Source organism: Python bivittatus, unplaced genomic scaffold (genome assembly GCF_059951505.1).
Source record: "Python bivittatus isolate LINGU-HERP-01145 unplaced genomic scaffold, Pbiv_v1 ctg000840_np1212, whole genome shotgun sequence".
NCBI classification, from domain to species: Eukaryota; Metazoa; Chordata; class Lepidosauria; order Squamata; family Pythonidae; genus Python; species Python bivittatus.
In genome coordinates this window covers 44,047,143-44,063,132 of record NW_028277113.1, presented here as the reverse complement: position 1 = coordinate 44,063,132, position 15,990 = coordinate 44,047,143, and the positions used below count along the sequence as shown (strand labels likewise).

Genomic DNA, 15,990 nt, shown 5'->3' with positions numbered 1-15,990 from the left:
CCTTTGTCATCATCCAAAAAACCAACTCCCCAAATCAGCACCTAGAAAAACCAGTGTTTTAGATGCATAATGAAATATTCATGCTTCCAAAATTACCGTTGTTCTGAGGCAAACAGATTTGTCAGTGTTTTCTCCACAATTAAATTACAACAACAACCCTGTGAGATGGGCTGGGCTGAGAGAGACTAACTGGCCTAAAGTCACCCAGCTGGCTTTCATACTTAAGGGAGACCTAGAACTCATACTCTCCTGGTTTCTAGGCCCGCACCTTCACTGCTACCCCAAACTGGCTCCAAGGTTGAATACAAAATTGTTGAGATTCCAAATGTTATATCACCCCAATCTTTATTAATATTAAGGATTAAATCATCATGAATTTACTTTCCCCTTACTTTTCACCCCAGGTAATAGGATAGAAACGAATGCTGTAAAGTGGAAGTCAAAATAGCCATGCAGTGTATATTGGCTTGCTATGACCAGGGCAGTATCCTTAAGAATAACGTAAGTATCCTACACTGTAGTCATCTAGTCAACCCATGAAGCATAGCTTATGCTACAATATAGCCATTAACAAAATCTACATTGAAGTTTGTGTAGGCACCTTAGTGATAATATTTGTGTAAAACACAATTGCTACTCAGTAGGTACATAACAAAAATAACCCACAATATTCATCATATTTAATACATGAACATGAAGCACTTACTAAAAGTGTCATACTGTGGGAGGAATAGTAGACTTTATAAAATTTATGTATTTTGGGTGATTTATAGCATTGCAGATTTATGCTACAGTAGCTGTTCTGCTATATGAAATCATGTACAAAAATATATTTTTTAAATAAATAATAATTGTGTGTTGATATACATTCAAACTTCTATGCCTTTGTTCATTTGCATTTGAAGTGACTTACAAATATAATGTCCTGCTTGCCAAACTGATACTAGATAATAAACCCTTTGGCTGTTTCTCACTAGTAATTTATAGCGCAGTATAGCATCATCCAGTCATCATTGTGGTGATATAAAGTTTGTCTTCATTACTGATATATTGACATAGTGATGGTTGGATGATGACATAGGATGCTATAAACCACTACTGAGGAAATGGTGTTGTTGGCCTGAATTGCAGTCACTATCTTTGCTTCTTCTTTTTTGTCTTCTCCCAACAGTATTGTCTGTGTCAGTCAAAGAAGGTCCTGTTTCCACCATGATCAGAAACCATTTTCACCAGGAAGTTAGAATACCATAAATTTGAATCATACTTTGTTCAGTAGTGCACAGAAACTGTGATCTTTGCAAATAATTATTGTAAAAGAGGGGGAGGGGGGAGGAAGTAAATTCAGAAAAATAATATCAGAATGAATGGTTGGATACATGCATCATTTGAATCAAGAGAGAGAGACAGAGAGTATCAGTATGAGATAAAGCACTTCCATGCAGAAAGGGAAACCTTCTGAATCCTCTCCTTCCTTCTTTGTTATCAGAAATGCTGATATGGCAACATTTCAGCTACCAAGCGTTTCTTAGACATCCTTGCACCCACAAAGTTACAGTGACTGCAATTGATGGCTTGAGAAAATGGAAGAAGGAAATCAGGATGGAGAAAGGGGTGGAAAGGAAGAGAAACATGGAAATGAAAAGGGGAAAAAAAGATAAAAAATGCCTTCCATACTCCTTGTGGAAGGAAGGAAGGAAGGAAGGAAGGAAGGAAGGAAGGAAGGAAGGAAGGAAGGAAGGAAGGAAGGAAGGAAGGAAGGAAGGAAGGAAGGAGAAACATCTTATGATGCACCAGCAGAAGTAGCCAGAATGAGGCAAATGAGGGCTCAGAGAAACTTAGATGGTGGGATGACGGGGGCTTAGGTCATGTTTCAGTCCCAGTTGTTTGGCTTAACCCAGACTGATACCAGAACTAGAAGGCTCACAGGCCACAGATAGATGTTTAAAGAGACTGTTTTATTCAGTAGGACTGTTTTATTACTGATACTAGAAAAGCCATGTGTAAAACTAGCAGACTCTCTCTCTCTCTTGAATCTTATGCCCCTTCATCCTACCCATGTGCCATATTGGGCTGAGGATCATTTATTTCTGGGCCAGAGGAGTGGTTGATGCCAGTGCATTTTGTAATGGACCAGACTGGATTCAAGCCCTCTGCTTCTAACCTTGTCAATCTAGTCACCAGGAATGCCAGCCAGATTACAGTGGGATCCTGATTGGGTTGGAATTGTACTTGGAATTAATCAAACAAGTATATTTTTCATTTTCTTAGATAAGAGTTTGATTTTTTAAAACCAAATTAAAATCATGTGTGAAGAACTGAATATTTGCCTATCACTAATTATCTATTGTCCAGCTAAATAGCAACACTAACAGACCTTGAATGATCTGAAAATGATAAGCAGGGTAAGACTTAGTACCCATAGAAAAGGCCACCAGAACATATGAGGCTATAGTCTTGACTAAAAAGTTGAAAGAAAGAAAAAATCCTGGAAGAAGGCAATGGCAAACTACTTTTCTACTATGGCCAGCACAGAACTAACAACACAGTCACTAGGAACTAACTCAACTCAAAGGAGACTTTCCATTAGTTGCATACTGCTAAAGAATGCTCTATGCATTATTCATCCTAGCAGAAATGGAAGGAAGGGAAGGGAAGGGAAGGGAAGGGAAGGGAAGGGAAGGGAAGGGAAGGGAAGGGAAGGGAAGGGAAGGGAAGGGAAGGCAGGCAGGCAGGCAGAAAGAAGAGGTGGATGCTTAAATCTAAGAAGCTGGACATAGGAATAGGAGGTATACAAAATGAATAGCTGAAACAGTTCTGTGAAATCTCCTGTACAGATAAACCTCAGGTACTGTAATTGAGCTATATTTAGCTAATCATACCATGATACATTATACATGGAATTGTCTTTAGCGATAATTAGAAATTACCATTGGTCCAAAATGTAGCAGTTAGAGAACTTCCATAACAAATTATTCCCATTATAAAAACTATGTTGCTTCCAATTCATTTCCAAGCATATAACGTCTGTTCAGCAAAGATGCCAAAGGAAGCAATTATTTGATGAAGATTCTGGGATGCATAGTATGAGTGAATATCTCATTTGGAAATATACGAAAATGAAGGCTAGAAAAGGTATTTTGGAATTAATGATTGACTTCTAAACCCCAAGTGACATTAAGACCTAAGTACCTCAGAAATATCCAGGGATCTGAATCAGAGAAAGTTCTCTGGATTCCATTGTCATCAGGAATAAAGAGGTGATCAACTAAGATAGAACTTCTGTGGTTAAGACTCCCCTTAGAATTTTCCCCAAAGTGATTTATCTGGAATTTTTAATCTCTTTTTAATATGAGATGAAATACATTTTTAAAAGAAGTTTCTCAAGCATTTATAGGTTCATTTTAATTTTACTAGATTTTTATTATATTGGTTTATTGAATTCTTTTAATTATCTTGATGTTAATTTTACTTCATTACTGGTTTTTTTTTTTTTGGCATGGAATCATTTTAAGAATATATACTGAAAAATGGGAGATAGATAATCCAATCTCAAGTGGCCTTGATAAGCTAAACATTCTGGTCCATTCCTTTCCTGAAACTATACTAGCTATACTAGGTTCATTTGAGATCCGGTTCTGAAGATTCATTTTGAGGAAGGTTTTTCTCAAAGGGAATGGAGTTTTGATTTTGAACCAGTCTGGCAAATTAAGACATTATTTTGGTTTAGAACATGGGCAAAACATTAGAATAAGTGGTAGGAGCAGAAGTTGTGGAGGATAAATCAGGGATAAAGTGCAGCCCATTCAGGAATCCCCACCTACCCACCTTTCCATAAGACCAAAATATCTTTTCTAGCCTTCACTTTTTGTGTATTTTCAAATGACATATTCACTCAAGATATGCATTCCAGAATCTTCATCAAATAATTGTTTCCTTTGGCATCTTTGCTGAAAAGAATTTATACAGTAGATTCTTATTTCCAGTAAGCCCATGGATATTATGGGAGCCAAGAATTGGGGAAACTCAGGTAAAAGTCTACTTTCAGCAGTGGAAATTCATTGGATGACTTGCACCATTTGCTATCACTTAGACCAATGTACTTCATAGACCTATGATGGAAAAAATAAGAAGATAGGGTGCTTAACTTCTGGAGGAAACTCAGGATAATGATGATAGTAGTGGTATGATATTCACAATCTCTATAAGCATATATATTTACCATAGCCATATATATGGCAAAAATGCTCATTCTTATTCCTTTCTAACACACACACACACACACACACACAAACATACAATAAAAGGGTGGTAGAAAATGGAAATAAAATCACTGCTGACATGGTGCATGATCTTTCAATCCTGACTGAAGCAAGAACTTCTTGTCTAATTATAATGATACTAAATTCATGCTAAGCCTCTTTAAAGATACTTTTTTTCCCACATCAGAAGTGTATAAATGTAACTGTTAATGATAATAAATCATGTACTATAAACATTAGGCATTACTTTTGAAGCATTATAGTAACACCTTCATTAATGTTTAATTAGCATGTTTTAATTGAAATAATAATTATTATTATTATTTAAATATTTTCAGCAATATTTTCAGCATTTTTATTTATATTTATTAAGGAATGTAGCTGTTTCAAGAAAAAAATAATTAAACGATTTAACAAATATCAGAATTAGAAACCAATTACGAATTGTATATGGGAAGTTCCTAAAGTTCTACCAAAGTGTGCTTTTCAAAGGAAAAAAAGAGGCAAGGAGAAATATGTGATGTAGCTTTATTTTCCCCTTTCATTTTTCTCACCCTCTGTTCTCAGTTGTAGGAGTTGCAATGTGGCTTTTGCAGTGATAACTAGATTATCACTATGGACAACTGAGGCAGTTATCCTTATGGTGATTTTCCTGAGTAAGATGTTTCCCACTGTCCCTTGATGACTTACCAGTTATAACAGAATGTTTGTGTAGGTTTTCTATATTGGTAATCACAATACAAAGGATATGGAACTTTTTACCATTTTCTTACCAACTTCCAAACTCAAAGGAAATTTTAATACATGGGACACCTGAGCCAAGATCTTTCACAGAAATTATAGCTCTCTTTTGCTGTTCCTACTGCTGTTCCTTCTTCCACAATTTGTTTTAATGGGTGAGCACAATTCATAACACAACTCCACCTCTATTGCTACCCTGTTACTAGGTCCAAGAAACCTTGTGGAAAATTCAGAATTACTATTGCTAATCTGAACAATGAAATTTGGAAAACTGTTAGGAATCATATACTATATTAATTCTACCATGTTCAGTTGGGACCAGAAGTTCTTAAAGAGCCCCCAACCCAACCCCAATTTCACTTCAGGGATGGATAGATAGATAGATAGATAGATAGATAGATAGATAGATAGATAGATAGATAGATGGTCACCATCAGGAATTATTAAACGAATAACTGTGCAAGCATACTTGGGAGTAAATCTTTTTCAAGTTAGTATGATTTATATCTAAATATTGAATTATACTGAAATTATGTTTGCAAAAGAAATCTCAGCAACAGATTAGATTTCCCATATAACTGACTGCCCATCATTTTCTCCAGTATAAATGGGCTTAATAAGAATACATTAGTATAAAAATGAATATATGCTTTTTGAAACTTAATCGCACATCATAATTTTGTTTCATCCATACAACAGTTATGAAGTTTGCTATTTTTACCAACACAACCATTCATAACCATCTGTGTGTGTGTGGGGGGGGGGGGTAAAATGCAATTAACAGAATTCCACTGCATACAAAATTCTTGTCATCTTCCACACATTAAATACGCACTGAGTGACTGTTATTATTCCTGGTTGAAAGGTAAGAAATCATGAAACCCATATTAACAAGTAAAAGCAAATAGTGCTGGCAGGCCTAAAAAACTGACTTGGGTAATGTATTTCTTACCTTAGTAAATAGCCAATAATGTCATCTTCTCAAATTTTTATAGCATAGATGCTATATCTCAGTTTCAGGTTTCCTTTTTAACACAATTTTATCCAAAAGCCCCAATCTTATATCAACAATCCTACTTGGTACCTCATTGACCTGCCTCAGCACTCAAACCTTATATGACTCCCTAGTCCCCACCCCCATCCAAGGTCAGGACACTACATTTTGAAATCAGCAGCCTGGATAATAGTCATGCTTCATTCTTGTAAGTGAACACAAGGGTGTGACCAACTTAATAAAAATATATTTTATCAAGATAGGATGGAATAGTACAAATAAAGGTAGGCATATTTTTTAGAATAAGAATATTTGGAATTATATTCAGTATATAAAGATAGCATTTTAGCTATTATGGTCATTCAGAAATATTATTTTAAAAATTCCAGAATGAAAGTTTAATTGAAATATATATTTGGTAACTAAATCAATAATATCGAAGCAATCGATTGTTATCTTTAAAGTAGTTCTTTATCTAGGTTTAAAAACAGTATAAAAATCAAATTTCAGCATATACTTTAAATGCAACAACCCTATTCTACTCCTTATTAAAATGTACAGTAATTAAGTTTTTCAACATCATTAACAACAGTTCAGAAACATGTTTTCTAATCCTTTCAAATAAACATAAAAACAATAATATATTTCTAGAATGTGCTATGTGCATTGCATTAACATGGAACATTAGCATATAAGATTGCTGAATACAAAATATACTTTGAGATTTGCCATAGATCATAATACTCTAAATGCACCCACACTCACACCCACTACTGTTGCTGTAGAAAGAATAAAAATAACTAACAATCCATCCATGTATAGGGATTTTCAGGCTATAATATATATTCAGGTTTTGGAAACTTTATAATCCTTCAAATTTTAGTTCTTCGTTATTCTAACAATTTTGCATAGACTTTTACAGAAGGACAAGACTTCAAAGTCATCAGCCTTTTATTTGTTTGTTTGACCGTTTCCCATGTTACTTTTAACAAAGAAATGTTCAGAAATAACAACTGTGTCTTAAAAGTCTGCTTCAGAGGGACACTTCACTATGGACTTGTATCTAGAAAAGAAGTTGGACTTTTCTATGTATTCTTCCTAAAACAAGCACCAAGTTTTGCATTTTAAGGAACTGGGGTGACATCTATGCCTCTTTAAGCTAAGGTAAGACTGAAACCAACCAATCTTAGAAGGGGAGGGGGATACATTGCACACAATGCAATTCTCCATTGTGTGTGTCAGCTCTAAGTGGCTCCATTGGCAGTGCAATCTATCTGGCTGCATATATAGCCATACACAAAGAATAACTGCCTTGGCAGGTCAGTTCATTCAAACATGTCCCTTTAAAATTACAGGCTGATACACACAGGTACAACTCATGCACTATCGCATGAGCTCTTAAGAGTAAGGTGAGATTTGCAGTTCCACATGAAACCCTCCCCGTTCCCCCCCCCCCCAAATCTCTCAAGCCATCAATTGTTTACGGGACTCAGGCCTTGATCCTGCACGTGGCTAGGAAGATAACAAGTTCTGAGCCCCCTGGGACACTTCCCGCCCATCAGAAGGCCCCCTGGTCCACCCATCTCTCTTCCTTGCAGCCTAGCTGTAGGGACTTCATAGAAGGTAGTTCGAGGTGCTTGTGCCTTACCTCCAAATTTGCCCGAGCTGCAGGATGTGGATAAGGGACTGCATAAGCCAGATGCAGAAGGAGCAGGAGGCAGATCGGCTCTTGGGGGTCCGGATGCCGCTGCAGCCGCCACCTCCACCTCCTCCACTGGTGGTGCTGGTCGCGTTGGTGGTGCTGCTGTTACTGCTGTTAGTTGCGTTGCCCTTGCTGGCATTGGATGCTTGCCTCTGTGGCGTGGCCGGCCGGGCCCCGGCGTCCATATCCCCCGCGGCCGAGCCGCTGCTCACCAGCAGTTTGCTTTCGCCGTGTCCGGCAGAAGAGGAGGCAGGGGCCACCGAGGCGCTGTCCTCGCTGCTGAAGTCGTGGACGAACCAACGGAAGCTGAAGACCTGCACCGAGAGGGAACCGAGCAGCACGAAGAAAAGTGTGAGCCCGAACCACCAGCGCTGGCCTCGGAGATAGTAGTCGACCGCCAGCCAGAGGTCCGTGCCCACGTCTGCGAAGTACACGGCCACGGCGGCCAGAATCCAGAGTCCGTCCCATAACGAGTAGCGCCGCTGCTCCCTGCCCAGCCGCAGGCACAGCGACGACGAGCCTCCGCCCGAGCCCCGCGAGCCACCAGCCGCCCTGCCTCCGCTGCCACAGCAGCAGCAGCGGCACCCGCCGTTTCCCCCGCCGTCCCCTCGACTCCCGCCGCCGGAGTTGCAGCAGCCGCCGCCAGGTGACTCGTCATCCTCGGCGCTGCCGGGGCCCTCCGCGGCGGAGGAGAAGCCCGAGGCCAGTGCCTGCACCGAACCGGAATGCTCCGAATTCTGCAGTGGCGTGAACGCCACCTCGCTGCCCTTCTTCATCTTCAGCCGCCCCCCGTCCGACTTCGCGGCCATGATGCGGATGGAAAGCGGCGGCGGCGGCGGCAGCAGCGAAAGGGACCCAGTCCGGGAGCACCCTTTAGCCCGCCCCCTCCCTCCCCTCCCCTCCCCTCCCTCCGCGGACAATTCGCTCTCCTCGCTAGGCTTCCCGAAGAGCTGGTGGGGCCGGGCCACTGGCTCCTGCAGGCGCCGCTGGAGCGCCGCCTGCCTGCAGGGAGCCCCGCTCACCCACCCACCCGGGCAGAAGCGGCTTGCGGAGCGGTCCTTAGACCGGCGCGTCGTTTTCTCCGCCTGGCCCGCCCCTCCACTTTGCCTCTGCTGCTGCCGCCGCCACCCAGCTGACTGACGCCGGGAAAGAGGATGACCTCATCCCTCTCCCCATACATACAGACACGCGCGCGCACACATACACACGGAATAGCCGTGGCGCCCAGAAGGGCGGGGGGGGGCGTGTGTGGAAGAGAAAGAGAGGGAGAAAGCGAGAGGCGGTGGTACTTCAGAGGCGGTACGGGGGAGCCATACAAGCAACAGGAAGAGGGCTCTGAGGGGAGAGAGAGGAGCTGCTGTTCGGCTATTAGATTGCGGGGGGGCGTGGGAAGGACGGGAGAAAGTGCCTGATGTTGCTCACTTTGCAGGACGAATACAGAAAGTGATCCACTCGTGGTCAGGAAATGTGGCTGGTTTCCCAACAGATCTAAAGGGAGAGGGAGATTGATTGGAAGGAAAAAGGCGGGGAGGGTGAGTATGAGCAGGGATCGCTAACGGAAGAGGCCAAAGGCACCAACAGACACCTTCACACCTGAGGGCGCAAGCACGTCCACTCCAGCCTGGAGGGGCGAGTATATAGTTTCCCTGCTGTCGCCCCCCTTTCCCCCGTGCTCTTCTTCTCTGAAATCGACCACAGTCGAGCGAGGCTGATCAGGGGGCGTGTCCTGAGGGCCCAGTGAGAGCACCGGGAGGCGGGTGGGGGAGCTCAGAGAAGGCTGGGCAGCTCCTGAGGTGAGCTGGCGGCGCAGGGGCCTCTGGAAGTTGGTGCTCCCCAGGGGCACCGATGACGCGGGCACAAAGGATGATGATTCCAGAGATCAGGTGCAGGGATAAACGAGGCCTCTAGTGCGGGAATTGCTGGTGGGTTCCCGCCTTTGCGAGGCGAGGGAGAGAGAAGACAGGCGTTTGGCTCGTTAGCGCGGGCGGCTTTGTCGCCTCAGGCCACGGGGCGGGAGGAGAGTCTTTGGCAGCAGGTGGTGTAAGGAGGGGGGAGAGGGGACAGGGAGGCATTTCGCGTGCGACGGGTGATACCTAGGAGAGATCTTCTCTTACACGCCTGTATTCTGCCTGTGAGCCACGAGGCAGGGGAGGAGGGGCGGTGGGCTGACAAGCCTTTTTACGCTCTGCGTCTGCTCAGCGGGTAAGTGGCAGAGGCTGGCCCTGGCGTTGGAATCAAGGGGGCTAGCGAGGTTTCAGAAGGCTAGAGTCACGGGTGGTATTTCTCAGCTTAGCTGGAAGTGCTTTTCATACACCAGATGCCCTTGTTCTCTCTGCCACAAAGCCCTGTGGAATCTCCATTTATTGGGAAGGGGACATTAGGATCAATGAAGTCCACTAAGATCAGCCAGATCGATTGTACAGCTGGCAAGAAAGGCCATGGAGGATTAGCACCTCACCAGGCGCATCACTCATGTCAGTTATGTGAAGCATAGGAGGACCTACAAGCTGCCACTTTTTATTTTGACTGACACTTAACCAAGCTCAGGAGATGAGTCAGGTGGAAGAGGAGAGCTGTTTCTTCCCCATACTTGTGCTGGGACTTCATGGGGTGTAGAGAAGCAGGAGACCTCCCTTCCTCTTACGAAAATCATGTAGGGATTTCATGATAGTTGACTTAACATGGTGTGCTCCAGGCTGTGAGGTGGCACACAGCATGCCAGCATAATTTGCTGTCTACATAGCTGGTCTCTGCCTCTTCAACAAGGCCAGTCAGGGGTACTATCCTAACAGTTTACTGGAAAGCAAGTTGTTATGGAGCAATTGCTGGAAGGAGGAGGAGGAGGAGGAGAAGAAGAAGTAATCTGCCAACTGCTCCCCATAATATGATCTGAATAGGAGGCATATCCTTGTCTACTACTTTGTCTAGTGCTCTTGGTTGCAGGACCAAGATTACTGGAGGTAGCTTCCTAGGGCACTTAAGGGATTATGGACTACCTCCTGTAGTGATTGCAGTGTCAAAATCACTAAAGTGCTCTGAGATCCTGAACTCTGGTGTTTTTTAGTGATGCAATTTTCTACTGTACCTTTTCTGGGATCCTGTTAATCCCACAGCATAAACCAAAATGGCCATGGAGGGAAGTTGGAGGTGACTGGAGTCTGGAGGAGGCATGCTTGCAGAAGTAAAAAAAGAAAAAAAAATTGCCAAAAGGAGCTTGATAGATCCCACCACCTATCACATCATCCCTATGTCTGCCGCTGAAGCACCATACATCATACAAATAGCAAGACATGTTCCAGATGAAGATGAGAAATGTTACCTCCATATTCGATCAGAAAAAAACAAAGTTAAATGGTCTTGACTATGGGCTGTAGATGAGAGGAAATCTGCATCATGCGAACATGTCCTTAAAGCATAGTTAGAAATAATCTTCAAGCTAAAATTAGATGAATGTGTAGAAGATGCTATAATCACTAGTGGGGATATGGCATAAAAGAAGTTTTAGATCCAAAGTTTAGTTTCCCAAAAATGCTTTCAGAGTGGGGTAGTTAATCCTTGCATATTTTATCACAACTATGCAGAAGCTGTATGAAGTGATAAATGTGTTAAGCACAATGTTAACTATGGTCTTTTTTGAATGCCATGGAAACAGACTGGTAATTGTGCAACAGGATATACACTTAATCTCCTCTCCCTGAAGTTGCTTAAGATGGGTCAACAGCCCTTTACAAAAATTTGGAGGCTATAGTATCTTGCCATGGACAGATGTTTGTTCTAAGGTTCTGCTTTTCTCATACAAAAAAAAAAAATTTTTTTTCCCACTTAATCATGCTGTATTTACTTAACTAAAATTTGGAGGCTATAGTATCTTGCCATGGACAGATATTTGTTCTAAAGTTCTGCCTTTCTCATACCCCCCCCCAAAAAAAGATTTTTTCCCCACTTAATCATGCTATATTTACTTAACTGTAATATGCCTGTAATAAACTCTGCTTAATTTATGCCAGACTTTCTTCCTAGCAGTCTGGACAAGTCTCTCAGAGCTCCGATTAGCAATATTTATCAGAAGGAAGATTAGAAGGATTCCAGTTAGTCTTTTTGAATGATGTATAAACAATTTGTGGTGGACAAAACTGTTGTTTGTTTTCTTGTGTTTTTATGCAGTGGAGAGTTGTTGGACGCCTGCCATCCTTGTGAGGGTGGAACTGTCTGCCTGTTCACTGTTTTGATATTTGCTACTGGACTTCTTACCAATATGAGAACTCTCACAAACGATCTTAGTAACAAGATGTTCTTTAAGGTCACTTCTGAAAAGCAAAAATTCTAAAAATGTTTTTCATCTCCAACTTCTTGACATAATCACCACCATAAAGGTCTAACAGCTTAAAATCCTTTTTGGATGACAAGCATCTTCTGAGTTACGTAGCAACCTCTAGTGTGTTTGCTAGGGTTTTTTTTTTTTTTTTAGAAAGGGGGGGGCAGTTAGGGAAGCTATGGCTCTCCAAAGGTTACTGAGGTATACTTTCCAACATTCCTCACCTTTATCATTTGGGGATTATGGTCACCATCTCTGCATATAGTGATGTGTAAAAAGGACATTCTTTTAGTGTTAGAACTCATTTTACTTGAGAAGCCATATTAGCATAGTGACCAATTAATCTCTTTCAAGACTTCCTCTTTGCTCCATTCTTTTTCTCTGCATATATATACGCGCACACAAATATACACACATACCCAGAAATACATTAACCCACACATTTGATGTACTCTATAATTTAGTATTTCATTTCGAGTTATTTTTCCATCTAGTAATATGATCCTGTCACAACATGGTAGATCCCAACAATAAACACTGAGGATACTGTCCAAGGCTGCTGATTTTAGCTTTCATAAAAAGCAAAAAAAAAAAAAAAGTTTCTTAATGATTTTTTGGTTGCTTTGTTAAGTGTAAGGGAAGTGGAAAAACTCTTTTGGGATGGTAGGCTTCAGATATCAAATAACATGAGTGATTATGAATATCAGCTATGTGCTGTAGTGCCACTTATTACTGTCCAACTTCTGCAAAATGTCTTGTACAAGTGATGTAAGATTAATAAACCACTATTCTTAGTTTTAAGTACTATAACTATTATAATCATTCTTCTCATTCTGAAGTCATAAAATAGGCACTGTTGCCCTATTTAGTTTATAAATCATGTTTTTCTTAGTCAAGAAACATAAACATTAACTTTATAAAGGGATGATAAAATTTTTAAGAGAGAACCTGCTGGATTTCCTTAATTCAATAAAACAAGTAGAAAAAAGAGATGTCAGAAATATAATTACCTCTTACTTCAATAATACCATGATATTTTTACAGCCAATGATTCTTGTATTAAAGAATTAGCATCTCCTTTATTGAATCTGCTCAATTTATTTTCTTAGTTAACAACATCATGCTAAGCCACAGTTTGTTTTCATCATGATTTCTGGAATACTGTAAGCTGTAATGACTGTATTCACACAGGGCTCTATAGCTTAGTGCAATGTAATAACATAACTTCCTGTATATAGAGGAATAATACAAACAATAAGATACTGTTATCAAACTGGGAATGTTGATTTTTTTCTTCTTCTAAATATTTCTTAACAGGTACATTAGCATATTTTCTCTGCATGTGTCTCTGTGTTGCTTGCTTTGCTAAATTTAAACAGTTCTTTTCATTTCATGTGTTTTTCCAATTATCTTTATTTAGAAAGTATTTGGGTAACTCCAATTCTTTGCTTTTCTGCAAATGCTCATCTTACACTACCAAGCCCAAATTTTGTTTTAATCTAGTTTTACAAGAGATTCTTTTTAAAAATGTTTCAGTAAATCTTCACATTTTCATCTACTTGCATTCATTTCTAAATGATGCTTATTTTCTTATGGGGATTTTCATTCTGTCAAATCAGTCAATTTCTATGTGACCGGAAAAAAAAATTATTACATTAAGAGTTTGACTTATGTAACTAGATATATAAAAATTATGTCCAGCTGATCATTTTCCATGGATATTTGAAAACTTATAAAGACAAGGTAATAATAGTTGTTTCATAGTCTGTTCTTTTTTTTTTTTTTTTTGGCAAACTCAGTTACAGGAAAATAACTATATGTAAAAAGGAAAGCTATGCAAAGTAGATCAATAGAAATATTCCTCTTTCACAAATCTGAACCTGGGTCAGTCAATAAAGATGTCTTCCACAGAACACATAGTTTGGAGAATTCGTCGTCATTTGTGAATAAGGGTGGTGTTTTTATGTTTATACTTATCACATTTACCAAACAAAGGGGAACCACCACACACACACACACACACCCAGCATATATGAAATTAAGGAAACTTCCTCTTTCCTCCTAAGGGTATAGGTGAGAATGACTTTGCTCCATTTGTTGTAGGGTAAAGAGAATTGGTAAACTGTTTCTTAAAGAAAAAAAAATCCTAATGAAAATCTTTCTCAAAGTCTTACACACATAACGTCTCCCATGTATAGCTGCTTTTGGTCCCAGGGGCAAATATGGGGTGACAATTTGTATCTGAGTGATGACATAGGAAAACATTTTTTAAAAATCTAAAATATTTTATGTTTCTCCTAATACTGGAGTAGCTAGTATTAGTAGTACTAACAGTAACTGAAGTTAAAACAATTATGCAATACAAAATACAAGAGTAATTTAACACAAATTTTGGATGTTAGGGTCCTATGAGATTCCTTGCTAGTTCCCACCCCATGTTTACTCCTCTGAAAAAAGTTTTTAGAACATTTCAGGCCATTTAGATACTGGATTGATTTAAAATATACATGTGTAACAATCATTCCTATCTTGCTAGTTTAAGATATCTCAGTAATAACTATATGTGTTTTGTTTGTGTACTTATATATATACCTACACATCTGTTTAGTATGTATGTTCCTTACTTTTTTACTCTGCAATAAAACTTCAGAGTTCCAAGAAATGTGGCTTATATGAGCTATAATTTCCTGCAACAATTTTGTAGTGTTTGGTTTCATTCCACAAGTTCATGAAGTCATGCCAGAGAATCCCATTTCTCATTTCTACCCTCAAGCTGCTTGCGGTATACATACATTATTCCCTACCAAAGTATCAAGTATGCATAATTCAAATCATTTAGTATACTATAGTACAAAAGGTATGTAAACATTTGTCAAAGAATAACAAAACACTGTGCTCTGTGAAAGAGGTAGATTCTATTTCCTCAGTTTACTTCTCTAATAAAATTACATTAAATGCTTAGTGAATTTTGTTTTAGCACATCGGCAGGTCAAGAATGCTGTCCCCTGTAAAGGAAATAGAAGCTATAGCTGAGTACCATTTCTGTATATCATTATCTGAATTATTTATGGCTAGGCATACACATTTTTAAAAAATCTGTCTCTATAGAAACTGGTTGAAGACTAGTCTTTAGAGTTTTCTGTTATAAGATTCACTTCTTTCACATTATTTGAGGCATCCAAATATATATTTTAATATGATTGATTACTTAGAAATGTACTGGTATTTTTTTTCATGTTTAATTGCAGTCTTAAACAAATTTATTTAGAACTTTTATGAATATCAAAGCAATTTACTTCCAAGTAAGAGTACATCAGATTTTAGTCTTAATTTTCCATGATGAAGCCTCCACAAATGTCATTCAATATCATGTGTTAATTTTTATGCATTAATTTAACAAAAGATTTTTCATTCCAACATTGTGGAATTAAACTTGTTGACAGTAATATATACATAAATATACATACTAGAATTATTTCATAAAAGTTCTCTTTATTGTAGAAATTGATTGAATGTTGAAGGTAAAGGAACACAAGAATTTCAGTTAAGTGCTGATTTTAGTCATATAATTGTCTAATATCAGAACGTTTTAAATGTCTCCAAATATCAGACAAGATTTTGAGAGTAATCAATGTTTTCAAAGAAATCCAAAATGAAGTTGAGACAATGGCTTCTGTTTATTATGAGTTTGCATAAGAAGCCATGAAAACTATTGGAATATATAATTTATTTAGTGTTGTGTTTCAATATTGTCCAATAGCAGAGTTTCATAGGAACAAAATGTGTGACCCTTCAGATGTTGCTTAACCACAGTTAGTAAGAAGGCTGGAAGTTGTGGTTCAGCAATATCTGGATGGCCACATTTCTATTCATGATTTAGATGATCTGATGATCCAGGACTTAGCTAGAGTGCCTTCTCACATGCAGTATAACAAAATTACATGAGTCAATGTGACAGTAACCTGGTGAGACACAGAAG

The 15,990-nt window shown here is 39.6% G+C and overlaps 1 protein-coding gene across 1 annotated transcript in view; it reads right to left on the bottom strand.

The window, feature by feature from the left end:
- The window catches only part of XKR4 (XK related 4), a 140,866-nt gene extending 132,321 nt beyond the window's left edge, over positions 1-8,545 (bottom strand). The window contains exon 1 of the mRNA XM_088130727.1: positions 7,643-8,545. Coding sequence (XP_087986853.1) covers positions 7,643-8,505 — 863 coding nt within the window. The 5' untranslated portion in view covers positions 8,506-8,545. The remainder of the gene's footprint in view (positions 1-7,642) is intronic.
- Between the last annotated feature and the right edge of the window lie 7,445 nt (positions 8,546-15,990).